We start from the raw sequence: 24,993 nt of genomic DNA, 5'->3' as shown, positions 1-24,993 counted from the left end.
GGCTCCGTCCATCTTCCCATCAATTTTAACCATCTTCCCTGTCCCTGCTGAAGAAAAGCAGGCCCAAACCATGATGCTGTCACCACCATGTTTGACAGTGGGATGGTGTTTTGAGGGTGATGAGCTGTGTTGCTTTTACGCCAAACATATCGTTTTGCTTTGTGGCCAAAAAGTTCGATTTTTGGTTTCATCTGACCAGAGCACCTTATTCCACATGTTTGGTGTGTCTCCCAGGTGGCTTGTGGCAAACTTCAAACGAGTCTTTTTATGAATATCTTTGAGAAATGGCTTTCTTCTTGCCACTCTTCCATAAAGGCCAGATTTGTGCATTGTACGACTGATTGTTGTCCTGTGGACAGACTCTCCCACCTCAGCTGTAGATCTCTGCAGTTCACCCAGAGTGATCATGGGCCTTTTGGTTGCATCTCTGATCAGTCTTCTCCTTGTTCGAGATGAAAGTTTAGAGGGACGGCCGGGTCTTGGTAGATTTGCAGTGGTCTGATACTCCTTCCATTTCAATATGATCGCTTGCACAGTGCTCCTTGAGATGTTTAAAACTTGGGAAATCTTTCTGTATCCAAATCCGGCTTTAAACTTGGCCACAACAGTATCTCGGACCTGCCTGGTGTGTTCCTTGATCTTCATGATGCTCTCTGCACTTGAAACAGAACCCTGAGACTATCACAGAGCAGGTGCATTTATACGGAGACTTGATTACACACAGGTGGATTCTACTTATCATTACCAGTCATTCAGGACAACATTGGATCATTCAGAGATCTTCACTGAACTTCTGCACTGAAAGTAAAGGGGCCGAATAATATTGCACGCCCCACTTTTCAGTTTTTAATTTTTTTAAAAAGTTTAAAATATCCAATCAATTTCCCACTTGTTGTTGATTCTTCCCAAAAAAATTTGAATTTTATATGTTTATGTTTGAAGCCAGAAATGTGGCTAAAGGTAGAAAAGTTCAAGGGGGCCAAATACTTTCACAAGGCACTGTAAATGACCGGCTTCTGAACTGGCTAATGGCATTGTACGTTTTGGGGTCATTGTCCTGCTGCAGAATAAATGTGGAGCCTATGAGACTCCTCGCTGACGGTCTTGCATGGTGGATAAGGATCTTCCTGTATTTCTCAGCATTCAGGATTGTAGACTCAGTGAGTGGTTGGCCAAGGAGACTTTGTGCAGCAGATGAAAGACACTTCATACTTCCATTTAAAATCTCAAAAACTAATAATTGATGCTGATTAAAGGCAAAGGACGGTCACACTAAATATTCATTTGATTTAAATTAATTTTTTTGCTTACTCCCTTTCCACTTTGGTAATTGGAAAAAGAAATAAACTATTAACACTTGTATTTTTTAAACCATTTTTCTTTGCAGCATCTTTTCCTCACCTGCCTAACAATCTTGCACAGTACTGTGTGTATACATACAGGTGCATCTCACAAAATTAGAATATCATCAAAAAGTTAATTTATTTTAGTTCTTCAATACAAAAAGTGAAACTCATATATTACATAGTCATTACAAATGGAGTGATCTATTTCAAGTGTTTATTTCTGTTAATGTTGATGATTATGGCTTACAGCCAATGAAAACACAAAAGTCATTATCTCAGTAAATTGGAATACTTTATAACAACAGCTTGAAAAATGTTTTTAAAATCCGAAATGTTGGCCTACTGAAATGTATGTTCAGTAAATGCACTCAATACTTGGTCGGGGCTCCTTTTGCATCAATTGCTGCATCAATGCGGCGTGGCATGGAGGCGGTCAGCCTGTGGCACTGCTGAGGTGTTATGGAAGCCCAGGTTGCTTTGATAGCAGCCTTCAGCTCATCTGCATTGTTGGGTCTGGTGTCTCTCATCTTCCTCTTGACAATGCCCCATAGATTCTCTATGGGGTTAAGGTCAGGCGAGTTTGCTGGCCAATCAAGCACAGTGATACTGTTGTATATAAACCAGGTATTGGTACTTTTGGCAGTGTGTACAGGTGCCAAGTCCTGCTGGAGAATGAAATTTCCATCTCCAAAAAGCTTGACGGCAGAGGGAAGCATGAAGTGCTCTAAAATTTCCTGGTAGACGGCTGTGCTGAATGTGGTCTTGATAAAACACAGTGGACCTACACCAGCAGATGACATGGCTCCCCAAACCATCACTGATTGTGAAAACTTCACACTAGACCTCAAGCAGCTTGGATTGTGGCCTCCCCACTCTTCCTCCAGACTCTGGGACCTTGATTTCCAAATGAAAATTGGAACTCTGGGACCTTGTGGAATGTGTCAATGACTGCCTTCTGGACATCTGTCAAGTCAGCAGTCTTCCCCATGATTGTGGAGCCTACTGAAACAGACTAAGGGACATTTTAAACACTTAGGAAGCCTTTGCAGGTGTTTTTTGTTAATTATTTTAATTTACTGAGATAATGACTTTTGTGTTTTCATTGGCTGTAATCTTTAATCCTCAACATTAGCAGAAATAAACACTTGTAACAGATCACTGTTTGTAATGACTCTATATAATATGAGTTTCACTTTTTGAATTGAAGACCTGAAATAAATGAACTTTTTCATGATATTCTAATTTAGTGAGATGCACCTGTATATATGCTGCTCACGCGGCCAATGTTATCGCTCAGTGAGAGGCAATTTACAGATTGTCGTTTTCTTCTTCCCGTCTTTAGTTAATGAAGATGTTGTTTGAGTGCTCAGAGGAACGCATTGATCTTGAATTGATTTCATTCTGCATAAATCTAGCAGCAAATAAAAGAAACGCTCAGTTAATATGTGAAGGTGAGTAGGACTTATCCAGATGGAATACGTTTGTGTTCTGTTGCTAAGACCCATCCAGCAATGTGTGTAATCTGCACAGAAACCTGCAGTGTTAACAGTGCCGTGTCCCTGTATTCAGTGGATCTAATGCTGAGCTCACAGTACAGGGGGCTCAGCATAACATTTAGTTTCCCAGTGCTTGTATTGCTGTCAGGAGCTGCCATTTGTCAATATCTTTTACATGGGAGTCTTTCTAGATTGCTATGTGGCTGCACACAAAACATCATGGCCATGTGGCCAACAATCTGCCAGTCCCTTTCCAGTCATGGCCTGTGAGACCAGCACCCCTAACGCTATTTAGAGACCGTATTGCAGGCTCCACTACAAGGTTGGGAAATGTTTAATGCTCCACCAGTTTTTTTGTTCTTTACAAGTGTGCAAGCCATTTAAAGGGAACCGGTCATGCTGTAATTCATTCTGTAATTCATGCTTTGCAGACCGCAGGCGGCTTGAATCACGGGCAGCCCCCTCATTCCAGGCATCTGTGTTTTACTGTAAAATGCTGCAGCTTTTATAACAATTGTTTTTATTGATTTTCTCAATTAGACATGAAAATTACAGACAAAAAGAAAAATGAACCATAGTGCAAATACAGAAATAAAGACTAATCATGGTTAAGTAACACCCCAGCCCCCTTACCATTCATGCCTAGCGGTTACAGGCATTCTTTATTGTCTTTATTACAAAATATCTGCACCAAAGAGAGGACTCTCAACACACTCAAATTATTAGTTCTGACAGGGTCGCGTTGTACAACATGCCCTACGCATTACTATATAGCAGTTTGTTGCCTATCTTTCCATTTAACACAAAGGAATGACTCTGTACTGTAACATGGGGTTGTTTCCAGACCTGGAAAATCTAACCATGGGGACCACAACTTTTCATATACTTTTACATTATTTATACATTTACCATATACTCCTCTCTTTTGATAACGTTCACATATTATAACAGAGTTAACTGAATTAATAAATTCCCTTTTAACAGGTGGTGAGGTTTGGAGAAATGCTGCAGCTTTTTAGAGATAATGGAGCTTCCAGGGGAGTTGGGTCCGGGGAGTCCCAGTCATTTGGGCAGGGCCACTCCAGCTTTGTCCTTCCTGGCACAACTAGATTGACTCGACTCTTCTTATTTGAAGCCTACGAGGGTCAAAATGGTATTCATGGTTCTGAGACTGCTTTGGATATCCTAATGTGTGAAACTACATTGTTTGTGCTAAAAGAAGCTTGCCACAATCTACATCTCAATTTCCTATGGCAAAATCCTAAAGGGGTTGTCTTTAAAAGACAACCTTAAAGGGGTTGTCCAGTCTAAAACTACAAGTCTGCAGTGACTCCTGTTTCCAGCCTCGGTCAACACACTTGCATTGAGTCAGGCTGCCCATCTAGTCAGAATGTGGCCAGGAGTATGCAAAATGTATACTTGCCGGCACATGAGCGGCGCTCCCGATACCGACACATGACCGGTGCCACCGATACCAGCGCCCTCGATTCTGGCACATGACCGGTGCTACTGATGCCGGCACATGACCGGCGCTCCCGATACCGGCGCCTCCGATGCTAGCACCAGAGAATCCTCACAGCGCAGTCACTCTGCGTGTCTGCAGACTTGTAGTTTTACACAGGACAACCACTTTAATGTAACTGGAAGCAATGAGTCTGGCTTCTCTAATCCTGGAACTTAGCTTTTTGGTCTGTGCAAATATTTAACTCACTGTGACTGTCCATATAGTGCATGGATGAGTCGGTGCCTCCTGAGGAGCTAAAGTTTTGACTCATTTAAAGGGAACCCTACTATATGACCCAATGGGGATTATGGACAGGGGTTGTCTTCATGAGAAAAAAAAAAACATTTTACTATGGTTGCTATTAATAACACAGAGGCTTTCTCTCTGAGAAAGTATGGACACCAGAATCCTGGTAATATTTCCATTTTATCGCATCGTTCCCCTTAGACCTCTGTCCACAGATTATTACCACAGTTGCTGATTATTCCATGAAGATGCAGATATATCAAGCATGAATCAGTCTTCTGTGCTGATTGCCAACTCTCTTTTAAACTCCGAATGTGAAATCAATACTTGTTTTTCCTTTGCTATTCTGGCTGTTTGTATCACTGTTCATTACTGAGATATACATTTATTCTATAGGAAATGGGCTGAAGATGTTGATGAAAAAAGCGCTCAAGTTTAAGGATCCATTGCTAATGAAGATGATCAGGAATATTTCTCAACATGATGGATCAACCAAGAATTTGTTTATAGTAAGCAGTTTTTCCCAATATTTTTCAGAAATCAATATTCTGTTTGTACAGATGTCAGTCTGGGGTACGTTGCTGGTGTTACAGTGATGGCCATTGAATAGGTGATGTAACAAACCATCACATCTGTACATGAATCTGAACTGATGGCTAAAATATACAGGAGGGGACTAGGCATGGGTGGCAAATCCTCAGCAATGGGTGCAGCCACAGGCAACCAGCTGTAAACCACCAGAAACACAAGAGGGCTCAATACGGTAATATCTTCCTGACTGGATTTGGCCATGAAGCTTTAGGCTGTGTGCCCACTATGCGTTTTTTAAGCGTTTCCGGAGCAGCAATTCCGCTACAGAAACGCTTAAAAACGCTTGGTAGAAGGTCTGCCATGTTCCCCAATGATAGTCCGCATGTGCTGTGCACATGCTGTGGAAATTTCCGCTGCGGATTATCATTGCGGAAAAATCCACAGCACTACCAATTATTTTGCGTAAACGTGGCGTTTTCGCCGCCATTGACTTGCATTGGAACGCATGTGATCCGCATCACTGCATCTGTACATGCGGAATCCATGCGTTTCAATGTGCGGATGGTACCCGGCTCTGGTGAAGAGGAGACTCTCCTCCGGACCCGGGTACCATAGAACCTGTAAAATAAAAAATATACATTATATTTACCTCCTGATGGCCCCCGGTGTGCTTGTCTCGGCTTGCCGGCAGCTCGCGGTGGACTCAAGGACCTGCGCTGACTCATTTAGTCATATGACTGGTCACGCGACGCTGACGTCGGCAGGTCCTTAAATCTACTGCGAGCTGCCGGCAAGCAGAGACAAGGACACCGGGGGCCATCAGAAGGTAAGTATAGATTTATTTTTTTACCATTCTTTCGGTCACACAATATAAATCCATGCTGGTTGCATGGATTTATATAGTGTGACCTAGTTGTCAAGCACTTTCCAAGTGATGCTAAAATCGCTTGGAAAGCGCTTGTCAACCCGCATGCGGAAATGCATGTGAAGATCGCTTCACTTCCGCATGTCCCTGGCAGGAAAACGCATGTACAATCCGCATGTACAATCCGCATGTACAATCCGCATGTACAATCCGCATGTACAATCCGCATGTACAATCCGCATGTACAATCCACACGCTTTTTTCCTGCCAGGGAAATGCAGAAACGCTCAGGAAAAAATCCGGAGCATTTCTGCATCGTGGTCAGTAACTGTCAGAGAGTTCCTCCAATGAGCTTGGCTGATAAAAAGCAGCTAGTCATTAAGCACATTCACTGTAGCATACTATTTCACACAAAAATGTAGACAAGTAATGTAAACAGAATGTGCACAAGCCGTTAACCTGCTTGCTGACAGTCTCCAGGTAGCAACATCTGAGCATGGAAATAAGCTGCTGTGAAAGATGTCCAACTACTGCTTATTGGTAGGACTGAGGATTGTGAAATGTATCCCGCAACATTGTCTGTTTTCTGGCACTATTTGGCCGGTCTAGTCACGTTACCTAGTCAGACAATCCCTCTCTGTCTTTGGGTGTAGTCAGCTTAGAGTTACTGTGTGTCGAAAACTTACTGAAATGTGCTGTGTGCAAAGGCCTTTAAATGTGTTGCCCATCAAATAATAGTGATGACCTGTCCTTGATATCATCAATATTGGATAAGTGGGGGTCCGACACACTCGGTATCCCCTCATATCAGCTGGTATTTGCTCCAGTGACCACTGAAAGAAAAAAACAATTATATCAAGATAGCATATGGGGTCACACAAAACCCCAGTGACCACTGGATATAAACACCTTGAATGGAGCTGAAAAGTGCAGCTCAATTCAATGTGTAGCAGTCGCTGCTGGGTACTGCAGTACACCTCCTATTCTATAGCCAGGGCAAGTAAAGGCTGATCAGTCAGGGTACCAGGTGTCAGACCTCCACCGATCCAGTATTCTGAGGATCGGTCATCAATATCATTTTTCCGGACAACCCTTTTTAAAGTTATTTTTTAAATTAACACTTTGTAACTAAACTTGAAGTTTACATTGGTGCAATAGGATTACGTTGGGGATCTGGCAGCTCAGGTTTCGAATGATGAAGATGAAGAATTTGTGATTGAATGCCTCGGAACACTCGCCAACCTCACGATCAGTGATTTGGACTGGGAACTAGTTCTCAAAGAATATAAGCTTGTCCCTTACCTCAAGGATAAACTTAAGCCAGGTACATTTATATTATTAAAAGAGTCAACCACTTTCTTGTAAAAAAATCTTTAAATGTTTGAGATATACAGCAGAAAGCTGTAAAGCCCTTTCTTGCTTCCCCCAGCTCTTCATTTCACGACCCCCTGCTGCCCATGGACAGCATATGTAAAGAATGGCCGTGGCGATCCTAGGAATCATCACCCTATCTGCTGCTCCAACTTCTGAGAATGGAATTACTCATTTCTTTTAATTTATTAAGCTATCCATTGAACATTTGATTTAAATTATACATCAATTTATTATTATTAATTGAAATTGAGAATAAATTCCATTAGACGTAAGACAGAATCATTCTCAATCTTGGCTTTTCATTTTCTGCTGAATAAACCTGTTGCTCATTTTTACAAGAGCACAGAACGGTCTATTTTTGTTATATGTAGATTGGTACTATAGTTGTGAATTCTTTTCTCTTCTTTGGTGATATACAATTGTAATTGATTTACTTTGCTTCATATATTTTTTTATATCTCTTATCTTAGGGTCTGCTGAAGATGACCTTGTCTTGGAAGTGGTTATAATGATTGGCACAGTGTCAATGGATGATTCCTGCGCCGCCTTGTTGGCAAAATCTGGCATAATTCCAGCACTTATTGAGCTACTGAATGGTATGTGTTCTCATTCTGTTTGACAGAAGAGGGTAATAATAAATAGTTGTAGCCACAATATGAATAGTATCAGCCAATTATTTTTATTATTTCTAAAATATGTTATTGTTATATTCAATGTAACCTAAAGATGGAATAATCAGAAACACTTAGGATTGTGGATTTAGGACTGTACTGTGGATAAATAGTGCCAAATTTATAAATGGATATAATCTGGATTTATATCCAGATTATTGCTGGCATGTGTTCACTAGCCATAAGCTTACATGCAATCAATGTAACGAACATGACTAATAATGCCATAAATTGCATATGCACAATCTTCATACATTCAATCCAAAGCCTACATTGAGGAATGGACATGAATGCAAATTTGTAAAGTCCGTTAGTGAAAATGTCACAAAGTGTTAGCGTGGCAAGATTTGTTGGAGACATTTCTTCCATTGTATTCTTGTGAATGGGAACATGGGATCAGTGCCTCCCATATGAGGTGGTACAGGAGGTACATAGATGACCTGCTCCTGATGTGGGAGGGCAACCCACTAGAGATTATACAATGTGTCGCTTTCATTAATAATAACAGTATGAATGTGAAATTTACAATTGATGTACAAAAATAGGTGAGTTTATCTAAAGGCACTGACCAGAAATACTGCCACCAACTCCACATTGTTACTTGTTATCCCTATTGAAGAATTAATTCAAACTAAACGACAGATATGAACCATATCACGGTTTCCTTCATTTTCAGACTGCAATTTTCAGAAATAACTAATATTATTAAAAAATTCCATTCCCATGTTACATCAAGATAAAAAATTCTCACCAATCCAGTAAACATTGTGGCTAAAAGAGCCCCTACAATAGGCAGTTTACGTTCTACAAGTTTGTTCATTAAAAAAAAAAAAAACAGATAATGCAAATTTGTTACGTTTTAATGTTTTTTACATATGCAGTCATACCATCTGCACCTGTTTTAAATACATGGAAAAAAAGCAAAAAAAAATATGTCTTCATCAGTTACCATAAAAATATATCCTACACTGTGTGCCGAATTATTAGGCAAATGAGTATTTTGATCACATGATAGTTTTTATACATGTTGTCCTACGCCAAGCTGCATAGGCTTGAGAGCCAACTACCAATTAAGTAAATCTGGTGATGTGCATCTCTGTAATGAGGAGGGGTGTTGACTAATGACATCAACACCCTATATAAGGCGTGCTTAATTATTAGGCAACTTCCTTTCCTTTGGCAAAATGGGTCAGAAGAGAGATTTGACAGGCTCTGAAAAGACAAAAATTGTGAGATGTCTTGCAGAGGGATGCAGCAGTCATGAAATTTCCAAACTTTTGAAGCGTGATCACTGAACAATCAAGCATTTCATGGCAAATAGCCAACAGGGTCGCATGAAGTGTGTTGGCCAAAAAAAGCGCAAAATAACTGCCCATGAATAGAGGAAAATCAAGCGTGAAGCTGCCAAGATGCCATTCGCCACCAGTTTTGCCATATTTCAGAGCTGCAACGTTACTGGAGTATCAAAAAGCACAAGGTGTGCGATACTCAGGGACATGGCCAAGGTAAGGAAGGATGAAAAACTACCACCTTTGAACAAGAAACATAAGATAAAACGTCAAGAATGGGCCAAGAAATATCTTAAGACTGATCTTTCAAAGGTTTTATGGACTGATGAAATGAGAGTGACTCTTGATGGGCCAGATGGATGGGCCAGAGGCTGGATCAGTAAAGGGCAGAGAGCTCCACGCAGAATCAGATGCCAGCAAGGTGGAGGTGGGGTACTGGTATGGGCTGGTATCAAAGATGAACTTGTGGGACCTTTCAGATTGAGGATGGAGTGAAGCGCAACTCCCAGACCTACTGCCAGTTTCTGGAAGACCACTTCTTCAACCAGTGGTACAGGAAGAAGTCGGTATCGTTCAAGGAAAACATGATTTTCATGCAGGACAATGCTCCATCACATGCATCCAACTTCTCCACGGCGTGCCTGGCCAGTAAAGGTTTAAAAGAAGAAAAAATAATGACATGGCCCCCTTGTTCACCTGATCTGAACCCCATAGAGAACCTGTGGTCCATTATAAAATGTGAGATCTACAGGGAGGGAAAACAGTACACCTCTCGGAACAGTGTCTGGGAGGCTGTGGTGGCTGCTGCACGCAATGTTAATCGAAAACAGATCAAGCAACTGACAGAATCTATGGATGGAAGGCTGTTGAGTGTCATCATAAAGAAAGGTGGCTATATTGATCACTAATTTTTTTGGGGTTTTGGTTTTTGCATGTCAGAAATGTTTATTTCTAAATTTTGTGCACTGATATTGGTTTTCCTGGTGAAAATAAACAAGTGAGATGGGATTATATTTGGTTTTTATTAAGTTGCCTAATAATTCTGCACAGTAATAGTTACCTGCACAAACAGATATTATCCTAAGATAGCCAAATCTAAAAAAAAACCCACTCCAGCTTCCAAAAATATTAAGCTTGGATATTTGAGTCTTTTGGGTTGATTGAGAACATAGTTGTTGATCAATAATAAAAATAATCCTCTAAAATACAACTTGCCTAATAATTCTGCACACAGTGTATACACAATTTCAACAATTAATTACGTGCATATGTTTCAATTTACAATATGTTGGTTGCACAACAATACCATTAAAAATCTATATTAGAAGACACCTTTTGGATGCTGCTAACAAATTAAAGCAAGTCTGTTAGCTGGTTTTTGATATTTAAGCTGAGAGCAGCATAATGTAGTGATAGAGTCCCTGATACCAGGGATGTGTCACTTAATAGGCTGCGTGCTGTAGTTTCAATACAATCAGTGTTTTATCAGCAGGAAATTATCATTCTAGGACTTGGTCTCACATGCACAGCAGTCAGCCTAATCTGTTTAACCCCCACCCCTACCATTGATTGGCAGCTCTGACAGCTTAACATTCTGACTATTGCTACATCTACAACAGACAAAACAGGGATTGTATCAAAACTGCACCAAGCAGCCCAGTAAGTTATACATCCCTGGAATCAGGCTCTCTGCCCCTACATCATGCTGCTGTCATATTACATAGTAAAAAAAAACCTGCTGACAGATCACAGGAGAAAAGTCCTTAATCAAAAATCAAGGTGGATATACACATTACAAACCTGGTCACCAGTGGGAACAAAGACAAGTTAATATCAGTCATTAGGAATAGTTTGTGTGTTTGTCTTTCATCCTTCCATACTTTCTAGTCTATTCCTTGGAAGAGAATATCAATCATTACCTGAGATTCGATCGCTCTATTTTTTATTGGATGTGAGTAATCATGTGTCCTAACAGGATGTGACATTAAACACCAAATTGTGCTCTTTTTAAACATGATTTTTAAGGATTTAGTCTGAAACACATTTACTTATTTTATTTTTCTGGTGATGGCTACTGTGTATTTTTATACTTTTAAATAAAAAGTGATTTTAGAAGAGGATCCGACTGCTTGATACATTTCCCCTTCTACAATTCATGTGAATTGGGCTTACAAAAATTCTTGTGCTTACTATCAGAACAGAACGACCCCATTCAGATTAACCCATTACCGACATAGGACTTAACGGTACGTCCTATGCCAACTCCCCGACTTTCCCTGGAACTCTCTGGGAGAGGAAGTGGTGATGTCCAACTCACTTAAAGAGTTCAAGAGAGGCCTGGACGCCTTTCTTGAGAACAATAAAATTACATCTTATGCTTAGTTAATTAATCCAGGGATTTAATCTGACTGCCAGATTGGAGTCGGGAAGTGAATTTTTCCTCAATGATGTAAATTGGCCTATACCGCATGGGGATTTTTTGCCTTCCCCTGGATCAACGCTGCGGAATAGCTGCAGTGCACAAGAAATAGGCTGAACTGGATGGACGCTTGTCTTTTTTCGGCCTTATAAACTATGTAACTATGTAACTTTGATGCACCCTCACTCATCGAGCCTGCAACTTTCCCTGCACATGACAGCTGATTTAATCAGATATCATGTGCCTCTAACAGCCGCTGGTGGGGTGGAGCTCTACCTGCGGCTGTTACATCCCGCTGCCAGTCTCTGACAGCGCCATTTAACAAGAGATTGTGATTTTCACTATGCATAGCAGTGGTGATGTATTTCTATCTATGGCATAAGCAATCAGATGATCCCAGCTTCAAGTCCCTATTAAATACAGTAAAAAGTAAAAAAATAAAATAAATTTAAAAATGTAAAAAAAAAAATGTAAAAAACACAAGTTAAAATCACAACCCATTTGCCCTATTAAAAATAAACCAAAAAATAAATAAATGCACATATTTGTTATCATTCAGTAAGAAAAAGTCAAATTTATCAAAATATAAAATAAATAAATCCAATCGTTAAATGGTATAACGAGAAAGAAAATCTAAATGCCAAATTATGTTTTTGTAAAATACAATAAGAGATGATCAAAACATCTTATCTACCCATAATGGAATCAGTAAAAATGTCAGCTCAGGGCGCAAAAAATAATCCCTCACCCGGCCCCATGTGGCAACACGAGAAGTTCTACAAATTTTCGTTTTTCTTTTCACCACTTCAATAAAAAAAAAAAAACTATGCATGTTTGTTAATTCAAACAAAAGCAAGGACAGAAGAGGACAGGTATATATGGGCACTGCATGTGCGGTATATAATGATGTGAAAATACTTCTGTGTAGAAGTGACCCCCAGTGAATATTGCAAACAGAAAAGGAAAAGGGGAAAAAACGAGATTATGGTCAGTGGTGATAAAGAAAAGTTATTTATTGTTTATTACACAAATATGCTAAAAAGGAGGCGCATATCAACAATTAAATGAATCAGAGAAACAAACAAAACCAGCCATGGGGGGGCGCATGTCATCGCAAGTTGCACTATTAGTCTTTCTCACTCTGGTTCCTTCTAACTACAACTGTGTCATCTGCCAGATTCACTACCCATACGACTTTACATTTCTACATATGTTAATAGAGGGCATCTTGCGCATGCACTTTATTATAGTTCTATTCTATCCAACAATCATTATGGACTTCTCTGCACATGCACTTTACTAATGTGATTACATCCAGGAAACACATTTATGTCCCAACCCTCTAAACATATATTCATACACACCCCTAGTTTGTCACATTCATTTTTCCTTTATGATTGTTACCTTCTCTGGGATCTTACCATTGTGTAGGACTTTTGTGACACATTTGCAGATCCCTGAATGTCACAAACCTTATTTCTGATGGATCTTGTGCAGCCATGTTTTACTATACCATACTTAGACTGGTTGTGTTTGTTTCTCAGTGTAATCTGATTCATTTAATTGTTGATATGCGCCTTATTGTTGAATAACCCCTACATATTTGTGTAATAAACAATAAATAACTTTTGATATCACCATAGAACGTAATCTCAGTTTTTCCCCTCTACTTTTATGTTTGGTATCTGCGTAATCGTACTGACTTGGAGAATCAGATTGCCAGGTCAGTTTTCTATATAGTGAATATAGTAAGTAAAAAACCCATACAACAATTGATAAATTTTACTTTTTTTTTGCAATTTCAACGCACTTGGAATTTTTTTCCCACTTTTCATCACATGATAAAATGAATGGGGTCATTCAAAAGTACAACTCATCCTACAAAAAACAAGCCTTCATTCTGCTATACTGATGGAAAAATAAAAAAGTTATGGCTCTTGGAAGAAAGGGGGAAAAAAACAAAAACGGAAAAGCAGAAAATGGCCATGTTGTGAAGGGGTTAATGGAATGTGTTTGTGATGCTGGTGACAGTGCTCTGAAGCATCTGCCCTATTCTGTATATACAGGCTGGGCTTCTCTGCTTTAGTAGTATGATGATGATGATGATGATGATGATGATGATGATGATGATGATGATGATGATGACGACGACGACACCTCAATGCAGCTGTTATTTTTTTCTTTTAGCTCAGCAAGAAGATGACGAGTTTGTGTGCCAAATTGTCTATGTCTTTTACCAAATGGTTTTCCATCAAGCAACGAGAGATGTTATAATAAAAGAGACCCGTATCCTTTTAATTTTACAAATGGATGCAAGTGCTTTGCTAATGGGAGCTCCAGAAATAAATGTATTTCCCAGTTTTCATATCTTCCTTTGGGCAGATGGAATAGTATGCCCCAGTGCAGTGTTACACGGTGTATAGCCTGGTGTATGGCTATCTGTCATTGAGGTGGAGCCATGGCCCTGTAACCTGACATGTGGGTCGCGTCTTGGCTTTGATGTGGGATTCTGATCTCAGACTGGTTCTGGGAATGCTATTTCCTGGCCACTATGTATATGGGTGCTTTGCTATAATACATTAATAATACAGCAGTCTTCAGCAGAAGAGTTTTCTTATAATTACAGCAGTGCTGAACCTTTCTGCTTACTCTGTGCAAAAGTGAGGGGAAAACTGCTATAGTTATTCTGCACTATGATGGGTGGGGTCTTCAAGCTGCCTTGTGTCTGTCACCTGTGTAATGAATTGCTCCATATATCCTGACGAGTAGTGACATGGAGTAAATGTTAGACCTGCTATATCGCTGTACTGTTTTGGCCCTAATAGTTCTCCTATTCACCTGCTGTTTGTCATGGCTCCGCTGAAGCTCAGCCTCCGCTATGAGGTTATGGCATAACAGAGCCGCAGCAGAGATCCATTACATGCCCCTCTGGAGAATGGTTACTCATGTGCGTTATGTAGATGCTTCTGAATCAGTTGTTTGTCTCCCCAAAGAGAAGTGAACAGACGGCCTGTGTTCCTGCCTTTGTCTGAAGGACGACTACCTATGTTTGTCAGCTGCAGATTTCCCACTAAGCCAAACATTCGGCAAATTGCAGCGGAGGCGCTATGCTAATTTCTGTGCGAAATGTTTCCAGTCTGGTTGATCTCATAACTTCATGACTGTGGATTTAATTTCTTTTTGGCTGTGGCTGTGAATAAGTTAGAATAACTCTGCCATCATTACCCCCTTCTATGTGTGTTCTCATATATAACACTGCCATCATTACCCCCTTCTATGTGTATTCTCATATATAACTCTGCCATCATTACCCCCTTCTATGTGTGTTCTCATATATAACTCTGCCATCATTACCCCCTTCTATGTGTATTCTCATATATAACTCTGCCATCATTACCCCCTTCTATGTGTTCTCATATATAACGCTGCCATCATTACCCCCTTCTATGTGTATTCTCATATATAACTCTGCCATCATTACCCCCTTCTATGTGTTCTCATATATAACGCTGCCATCATTACCCCCTTCTATGTGTATTCTCATATATAACTCTGCCATCATTACCCCCTTCTATGTGTTCTCATATATAACTCTGCCATCATTACCCCCTTCTATGTGTTCTCATATATAACTCTGCCATCATTACCCCCTTCTATGTGTATTCTCATATATAACTCTGCCATCATTACCCCCTTCTATGTGTATTCTCATATATAACTCTGCCATCATTACCCCCTTCTATGTGTATTCTCATATATAACTCTGCCATCATTACCTCCTTCTATGTGTATTCTCATATATAACTCTGCCATCATTACCCCCTTCTATGTGTATTCTCATATATAACTCTGCCATCATTACCCCCTTCTATGTGTATTCTCATATATAACTCTGCCATCATTACCCCCTTCTATGTGTTCTCATATATAACTCTGCCATCATTACCCCCTTCTATGTGTATTCTCATATATAACTCTGCCATCATTACCCCCTTCTATGTGTATTCTCATATATAACTCTGCCATCATTACCCCCTTCTATGTGTTCTCATATATAACGCTGCCATCATTACCCCCTTCTATGTGTATTCTCATATATAACTCTGCCATCATTACCCCCTTCTATGTGTTCTCATATATAACTCTGCCATCATTACCCCCTTCTATGTGTATTCTCATATATAACTCTGCCATCATTACCCCCTTCTATGTGTATTCTCATATATAACTCTGCCATCATTACCCCCTTCTATGTGTTCTCATATATAACTCTGCCATCATTACCCCCTTCTATGTGTGTTCTCATATATAACTCTGCCATCATTACCCCGTTCTATGTGTTCTCATATATAACTCTGCCATCATTACCCCCTTCTATGTGTATTCTCATATATAACTCTGCCATCATTACCCCCTTCTATGTGTTCTCATATATAACTCTGCCATCATGACCCCCTTCTATGTGTGTTCTCATATATAACTCTGCCATCATTACCCCCTTCTATGTGTTCTCATATATAACTCTGCCATCATTACCCCCTTCTATGTGTGTTCTCATATATAACTCTGCCATCATTACCCCGTTCTATGTGTTCTCATATATAACTCTGCCATCATTACCCCCTTCTATGTGTATTCTCATATATAACTCTGCCATCATTACCTCCTTCTATGTGTATTCTCATATATAACTCTGCCATCATTACCCCCTTCTATGTGTGTTCTCATATATAACTCTGCCATCATTACCCCGTTCTATGTGTTCTCATATATAACTCTGCCATCATTACCCCCTTCTATGTGTATTCTCATATATAACTCTGCCATCATTACCCCCTTCTATGTGTTCTCATATATAACTCTGCCATCATTACCCCCTTCTATGTGTGTTCTCATATATAACTCTGCCATCGTTACCTCCTTCTATGTGTTCTCATATATAACTCTGCCATCATTACCCCCTTCTATGTGTGTTCTCATATATAACTCTGCCATCATTACCCCCTTCTATGTGTTCTCATATATAACTCTGCCATCATTACCCCCTTCTATGTGTTCTCATATATAACTCTGCCATCATTACCCCCTTCTATGTGTTCTCATATATAACTCTGCCATCATTACCCCCTTCTATGTGTTCTCATATATAACTCTGCCATCATTACCCCCTTCTATGTGTTCTCATATATAACTCTGCCATCATTACCCCCTTCTATGTGTGTTCTCATATATAACTCTGCCATCATTACCCCCTTCTATGTGTTCTCATATATAACTCTGCCATCATTACCCCCTTCTATGTGTGTTCTCATATATAACTCTGCCATCATTACCCCGTTCTATGTGTTCTCATATATAACTCTGCCATCATTACCCCCTTCTATGTGTATTCTCATATATAACTCTGCCATCATTACCTCCTTCTATGTGTATTCTCATATATAACTCTGCCATCATTACCCCCTTCTATGTGTGTTCTCATATATAACTCTGCCATCATTACCCCGTTCTATGTGTTCTCATATATAACTCTGCCATCATTACCCCCTTCTATGTGTATTCTCATATATAACTCTGCCATCATTACCCCCTTCTATGTGTTCTCATATATAACTCTGCCATCATTACCCCCTTCTATGTGTGTTCTCATATATAACTCTGCCATCGTTACCTCCTTCTATGTGTTCTCATATATAACTCTGCCATCGTTACCCCCTTCTATGTGTGTTCTCATATATAACTCTGCCATCATTACCCCCTTCTATGTGTTCTCATATATAACTCTGCCATCATTACCCCCTTCTATGTGTTCTCATATATAACTCTGCCATCATTACCCCCTTCTATGTGTTCTCATATATAACTCTGCCATCATTACCCCCTTCTATGTGTTCTCATATATAACTCTGCCATCATTACCCCCTTCTATGTGTTCTCATATATAACTCTGCCATCATTACCCCCTTCTATGTGTGTTCTCATATATAACTCTGCCATCATTACCCCCTTCTATGTGTTCTCATATATAACTCTGCCATCATTACCCCCTTCTATGTGTGTTCTCATATATAACTCTGCCATCATTACCCCCTTCTATGTGTGTTCTCATATATAACTCTGCCATCATTACCCCGTTCTATGTGTTCTCATATATAACTCTGCCATCATTACCCCCTTCTATGTGTTCTCATATATAACTCTGCCATCATTACCCCGTTCTATGTGTTCTCATATATAACTCTGCCATCATTACCCCCTTCTATGTGTATTCTCATATATAACTCTGCCATCATTACCCCCTTCTATGTGTATTCTCATATATAACTCTGCCATCATTACCCCCTTCTATGTGTGTTCTCATATATAACTCTGCCATCATTACCTCCTTCTATGTGTTCTCATATATAACTCTGCCATCATTACCCCCTTCTATGTGTATTCTCATATATAACTCTGCCATCATTACCCCCTTCTATGTGTTCTCATATATAACTCTGCCATCATTACCCCCTTCTATGTGTTCTCATATATAACTCTGCCATCATTACCCCCTTCTATGTGTATTCTCATATATAACTCTGCCATCATTACCCCCTTCTATGTGTTCTCATATATAACTCTGCCATCATTACCCCCTTCTATGTGTATTCTCATATATAACTCTGCCATCATTACCCCCTTCTATGTGTATTCTCATATATAACTCTGCCATCATTACCCCCTTCTATGTGTTCTCATATATAACTCTGCCATCATTACCCCCTTCTATGTGTTCTCATATATAACTCTGCCATCATTACCCCCTTCTATGTGTATTCTCATATATAACTCTGCCATCATTGCCCCTTTCTATGTGTTCTCATATATAACTCTGCCATCATTACCCCTTCTATGTGTTCTCATATATAACTCTGCCATCATTACCCCCTTCTATGTGTATTCTCATATATAACTCTGCCATCATTACCCCCTTCTATGTGTTCTCATATATAACTCTGCCATCATTACCCCCTTCTATGTGTTCTCATATATAACTCTGCCATCATTACCCCCTTCTATGTGTGTTCTCATATATAACTCTGCCATCATTACCCCCTTCTATGTGTATTCTCATATATAACTCTGCCATCATTACCCCCTTCTATGTGTATTCTCATATATAACTCTGCCATCATTACCCCCTTCTATGTGTTCTCATATATAACTCTGCCATCATTACCCCCTTCTATGTGTATTCTCATATATAACTCTGCCATCATTACCCCCTTCTATGTGTTCTCATATATAACTCTGCCATCATTACCCCCTTCTATGTGTATTCTCATATATAACTCTGCCATCATTACCCCCTTCTATGTATTCTCATATATAACTCTGCCATCATTACCCCCTTCTATGTGTGTTCTCATATATAACTCTGCCATCATTACCCCCTTCTATGTGTATTCTCATATATAACTCTGCCATCATTACCCCCTTCTATGTGTTCTCATATATAACTCTGCCATCATTACCCCCTTCTATGTGTTTTCATATATAACTCTGCCATCATTACCCCCTTCTATGTGTTCTCATATATAACTCTGCCATCATTACCCCCTTCTATGTGTTCTCATATATAACTCTGCCATCATTACCCCCTTCTATGTGTGTTCTCATATATCACTCTGCCATCATTACCCCCTTCTATGTGTTCTCATATATAACTCTGCCATCATTACCCCCTTCTATGTGTATTCTCATATATAACTCTGCCATCATTACCCCCTTCTATTTGTGTTCTCATATATAACTCTGCCATCATTACCCCCTTCTATGTGTTCTCATATATAACTCTGCCATCATTACCCCCTTCTATGTGTATTCTCATATATAACTCTGCCATCATTGCCCCCTTCTATGTGTTCTCATATATAACTCTGCCATCATTACCCCTTCTATGTGTTCTCATATATAACTCTGCCATCATTACCCCCTTCTATGTGTATTCTCATATATAACTCTGCCATCATTACCCCCTTCTATGTGTTCTCATATATAACTCTGCCATCATTACCCCCTTCTATGTGTTCTCATATATAACTCTGCCATCATTACCCCCTTCTATGTGTGTTCTCATATATAACTCTGCCATCATTACCCCCTTCTATGTGTATTCTCATATATAACTCTGCCATCATTACCCCCTTCTATGTGTATTCTCATATATAACTCTGCCATCATTACCCCCTTCTATGTGTTCTCATATATAACTCTGCCATCATTACCCCCTTCTATGTGTATTCTCATATATAACTCTGCCATCATTACCCCCTTCTATGTGTTCTCATATATAACTCTGCCATCATTACCCCCTTCTATGTGTATTCTCATATATAACTCTGCCATCATTACCCCCTTCTATGTATTCTCATATATAACTCTGCCATCATTACCCCCTTCTATGTGTGTTCTCATATATAACTCTGCCATCATTACCCCCTTCTATGTGTATTCTCATATATAACTCTGCCATCATTACCCCCTTCTATGTGTTCTCATATATAACTCTGCCATCATTACCCCCTTCTATGTGTTTTCATATATAACTCTGCCATCATTACCCCCTTCTATGTGTTCTCATATATAACTCTGCCATCATTACCCCCTTCTATGTGTGTTCTCATATATCACTCTGCCATCATTACCCCCTTCTATGTGTTCTCATATATAACTCTGCCATCATTACCCCCTTCTATGTGTGTTCTCATATATAACTCTGCCATCATTACCCCCTTCTATGTGTATTCTCATATATAACTCTGCCATCATTACCCCCTTCTATGTGTATTCTCATATATAACTCTGCCATCATTACCCCCTTTTATGTGTATTCTCATATATAACTCTGCCATCATTACCCCCTTCTATGTGTTCTCATATATAACTCTGCCATCATTACCCCCTTCTATGTGTGTTCTCATATATAACTCTGCCATCATTACCCCCTTCTATGTGTTCTCATATATAACTCTGCCATCATTACCCCCTTCTATGTGTGTTCTCATATATAACTCTGCCATCATTACCCCATTCTATGTGTATTCTCATATATAACTCTGCCATCATTACCCCCTTCTATGTGTTCTCATTTATAACTCTGCCATCATTACCCCCTTCTATGTGTATTCTCATATATAACTCTGCCATCATTACCCCCTTCTATGTGTTCTCATATATAACTCTGCCATCATTACCCCCTTCTATGTGTGTTCTCATATATAACTCTGCCATCATTACCCCCTTCTATGTGTGTTCTCATATATAACTCTGCCATCATTACCCCATTCTATGTGTATTCTCATATATAACTCTGCCATCATTACCCCCTTCTATGTGTTCTCATATATAACTCTGCCATCATTACCCCCTTCTATGTGTGTTCTCATATATAACTCTGCCATCATTACCCCCTTCTATGTGTATTCTCATATATAACTCTGCCATCATTACCCCCTTCTATGTGTGTTCTCATATATAACTCTGCCATCATTACCCCCTTCTATGTGTATTCTCATATATAACTCTGCCATCATTACCCCCTTCTATGTGTTCTCATATATAACTCTGCCATCATTACCCCCTTCTATGTGTTCTCATATATAACTCTGCCATCATTACCCCCTTCTATGTGTATTCTCATATATAACTCTGCCATCATTACCCCCATCTATGTGTTCTCATATATAACTCTGCCATCATTACCCCCTTCTATGTGTATTCTCATATATAACTCTGCCATCATTACCCCCTTCTATGTGTATTCTCATATATAACTCTGCCATCATTACCCCCTTCTATGTGTATTCTCATATATAACTCTGCCATCATTACCCCCTTCTATGTATTCTCATATATAACTCTGCCATCATTACCCCCTTCTATGTGTATTCTCATATATAACTCTGCCATCATTACCCCCTTCTATGTATTCTCATATATAACTCTGCCATCATTACCCCCTTCTATGTGTATTCTCATATATAACTCTGCCATCATTACCCCCTTCTATGTGTTCTCATATATAACGCTGCCATCATTACCCCCTTCTATGTGTATTCTCATATATAACTCTGCCATCATTACCCCCTTCTATGTGTTCTCATATATAACGCTGCCATCATTACCCCCTTCTATGTGTATTCTCATATATAACTCTGCCATCATTACCCCCTTCTATGTGTTCTCATATATAACTCTGCCATCATTACCCCCTTCTATGTGTTCTCATATATAACTCTGCCATCATTACCCCCTTCTATGTGTATTCTCATATATAACTCTGCCATCATTACCCCCTTCTATGTGTATTCTCATATATAACTCTGCCATCATTACCCCCTTCTATGTGTATTCTCATATATAACTCTGCCATCATTACCTCCTTCTATGTGTATTCTCATATATAACTCTGCCATCATTACCCCCTTCTATGTGTATTCTCATATATAACTCTGCCATCATTACCCCCTTCTATGTGTATTCTCATATATAACTCTGCCATCATTACCCCCTTCTATGTGTTCTCATATATAACTCTGCCATCATTACCCCCTTCTATGTGTATTCTCATATATAACTCTGCCATCATTACCCCCTTCTATGTGTATTCTCATATATAACTCTGCCATCATTACCCCCTTCTATGTGTTCTCATATATAACGCTGCCATCATTACCCCCTTCTATGTGTATTCTCATATATAACTCTGCCATCATTACCCCCTTCTATGTGTTCTCATATATAACTCTGCCATCATTACCCCCTTCTATGTGTATTCTCATATATAACTCTGCCATCATTACCCCCTTCTATGTGTATTCTCATATATAACTCTGCCATCATTACCCCCTTCTATGTGTTCTCATATATAACTCTGCCATCATTACCCCCTTCTATGTGTGTTCTCATATATAACTCTGCCATCATTACCCCGTTCTATGTGTTCTCATATATAACTCTGCCATCATTACCCCCTTCTATGTGTATTCTCATATATAACTCTGCCATCATTACCCCCTTCTATGTGTATTCTCATATATAACTCTGCCATCATTACCCCCTTCTATGTGTGTTCTCATATATAACTCTGCCATCATTACCCCGTTCTATGTGTTCTCATATATAACTCTGCCATCATTACCCCCTTCTATGTGTATTCTCATATATAACTCTGCCATCATTACCCCCTTCTATGTGTTCTCATATATAACTCTGCCATCATGACCCCCTTCTATGTGTGTTCTCATATATAACTCTGCCATCATTACCCCCTTCTATGTGTTCTCATATATAACTCTGCCATCATTACCCCCTTCTATGTGTGTTCTCATATATAACTCTGCCATCATTACCCCGTTCTATGTGTTCTCATATATAACTCTGCCATCATTACCCCCTTCTATGTGTATTCTCATATATAACTCTGCCATCATTACCCCCTTCTATGTGTGTTCTCATATATAACTCTGCCATCATTACCCCGTTCTATGTGTTCTCATATATAACTCTGCCATCATTACCCCCTTCTATGTGTATTCTCATATATAACTCTGCCATCATTACCCCCTTCTATGTGTTCTCATATATAACTCTGCCATCATTACCCCCTTCTATGTGTGTTCTCATATATAACTCTGCCATCGTTACCTCCTTCTATGTGTTCTCATATATAACTCTGCCATCATTACCCCCTTCTATGTGTGTTCTCATATATAACTCTGCCATCATTACCCCCTTCTATGTGTTCTCATATATAACTCTGCCATCATTACCCCCTTCTATGTGTTCTCATATATAACTCTGCCATCATTACCCCCTTCTATGTGTTCTCATATATAACTCTGCCATCATTACCCCCTTCTATGTGTTCTCATATATAACTCTGCCATCATTACCCCCTTCTATGTGTGTTCTCATATATAACTCTGCCATCATTACCCCCTTCTATGTGTTCTCATATATAACTCTGCCATCATTACCCCCTTCTATGTGTGTTCTCATATATAACTCTGCCATCATTACCCCCTTCTATGTGTGTTCTCATATATAACTCTGCCATCATTACCCCGTTCTATGTGTTCTCATATATAACTCTGCCATCATTACCCCCTTCTATGTGTTCTCATATATAACTCTGCCATCATTACCCCGTTCTATGTGTTCTCATATATAACTCTGCCATCATTACCCCCTTCTATGTGTATTCTCATATATAACTCTGCCATCATTACCCCCTTCTATGTGTATTCTCATATATAACTCTGCCATCATTACCCCCTTCTATGTGTGTTCTCATATATAACTCTGCCATCATTACCTCCTTCTATGTGTTCTCATATATAACTCTGCCATCATTACCCCCTTCTATGTGTATTCTCATATATAACTCTGCCATCATTACCCCCTTCTATGTGTTCTCATATATAACTCTGCCATCATTACCCCCTTCTATGTGTTCTCATATATAACTCTGCCATCATTACCCCCTTCTATGTGTATTCTCATATATAACTCTGCCATCATTACCCCCTTCTATGTGTTCTCATATATAACTCTGCCATCATTACCCCCTTCTATGTGTATTCTCATATATAACTCTGCCATCATTACCCCCTTCTATGTGTATTCTCATATATAACTCTGCCATCATTACCCCCTTCTATGTGTTCTCATATATAACTCTGCCATCATTACCCCCTTCTATGTGTTCTCATATATAACTCTGCCATCATTACCCCCTTCTATGTGTATTCTCATATATAACTCTGCCATCATTGCCCCCTTCTATGTGTTCTCATATATAACTCTGCCATCATTACCCCTTCTATGTGTTCTCATATATAACTCTGCCATCATTACCCCCTTCTATGTGTATTCTCATATATAACTCTGCCATCATTACCCCCTTCTATGTGTTCTCATATATAACTCTGCCATCATTACCCCCTTCTATGTGTTCTCATATATAACTCTGCCATCATTACCCCCTTCTATGTGTGTTCTCATATATAACTCTGCCATCATTACCCCCTTCTATGTGTATTCTCATATATAACTCTGCCATCATTACCCCCTTCTATGTGTATTCTCATATATAACTCTGCCATCATTACCCCCTTCTATGTGTTCTCATATATAACTCTGCCATCATTACCCCCTTCTATGTGTATTCTCATATATAACTCTGCCATCATTACCCCCTTCTATGTGT

At 39.4% G+C, this 24,993-nt stretch overlaps 1 protein-coding gene across 2 annotated transcripts in view; it reads left to right on the top strand.

Moving 5' to 3' along the window:
- The window catches only part of KIFAP3 (kinesin associated protein 3), a 176,076-nt gene that overhangs the window by 108,372 nt on the left and 42,711 nt on the right, over nt 1-24,993 (top strand). For both annotated transcript variants that reach the window (XM_073644085.1, XM_073644084.1), the window contains exons 12-16: nt 2,689-2,797; nt 4,989-5,101; nt 7,147-7,312; nt 7,833-7,958; nt 13,929-14,027. In XM_073644085.1, the coding sequence (XP_073500186.1) occupies nt 2,689-2,797; nt 4,989-5,101; nt 7,147-7,312; nt 7,833-7,958; nt 13,929-14,027 (613 nt within the window). The remainder of the gene's footprint in view (nt 1-2,688; nt 2,798-4,988; nt 5,102-7,146; nt 7,313-7,832; nt 7,959-13,928; nt 14,028-24,993) is intronic.

The sequence above is a fragment of the Phyllobates terribilis genome, unplaced genomic scaffold (genome assembly GCF_046119375.1).
Source record: "Phyllobates terribilis strain yellow unplaced genomic scaffold, ASM4611937v1 Scaffold_8__6_contigs__length_399053987, whole genome shotgun sequence".
NCBI classification, from domain to species: domain Eukaryota; kingdom Metazoa; phylum Chordata; class Amphibia; order Anura; family Dendrobatidae; genus Phyllobates; species Phyllobates terribilis.
The sequence above is the reverse complement of the archived record's forward strand: the minus strand, read 5'-3'. Positions and strand labels throughout refer to the sequence as shown.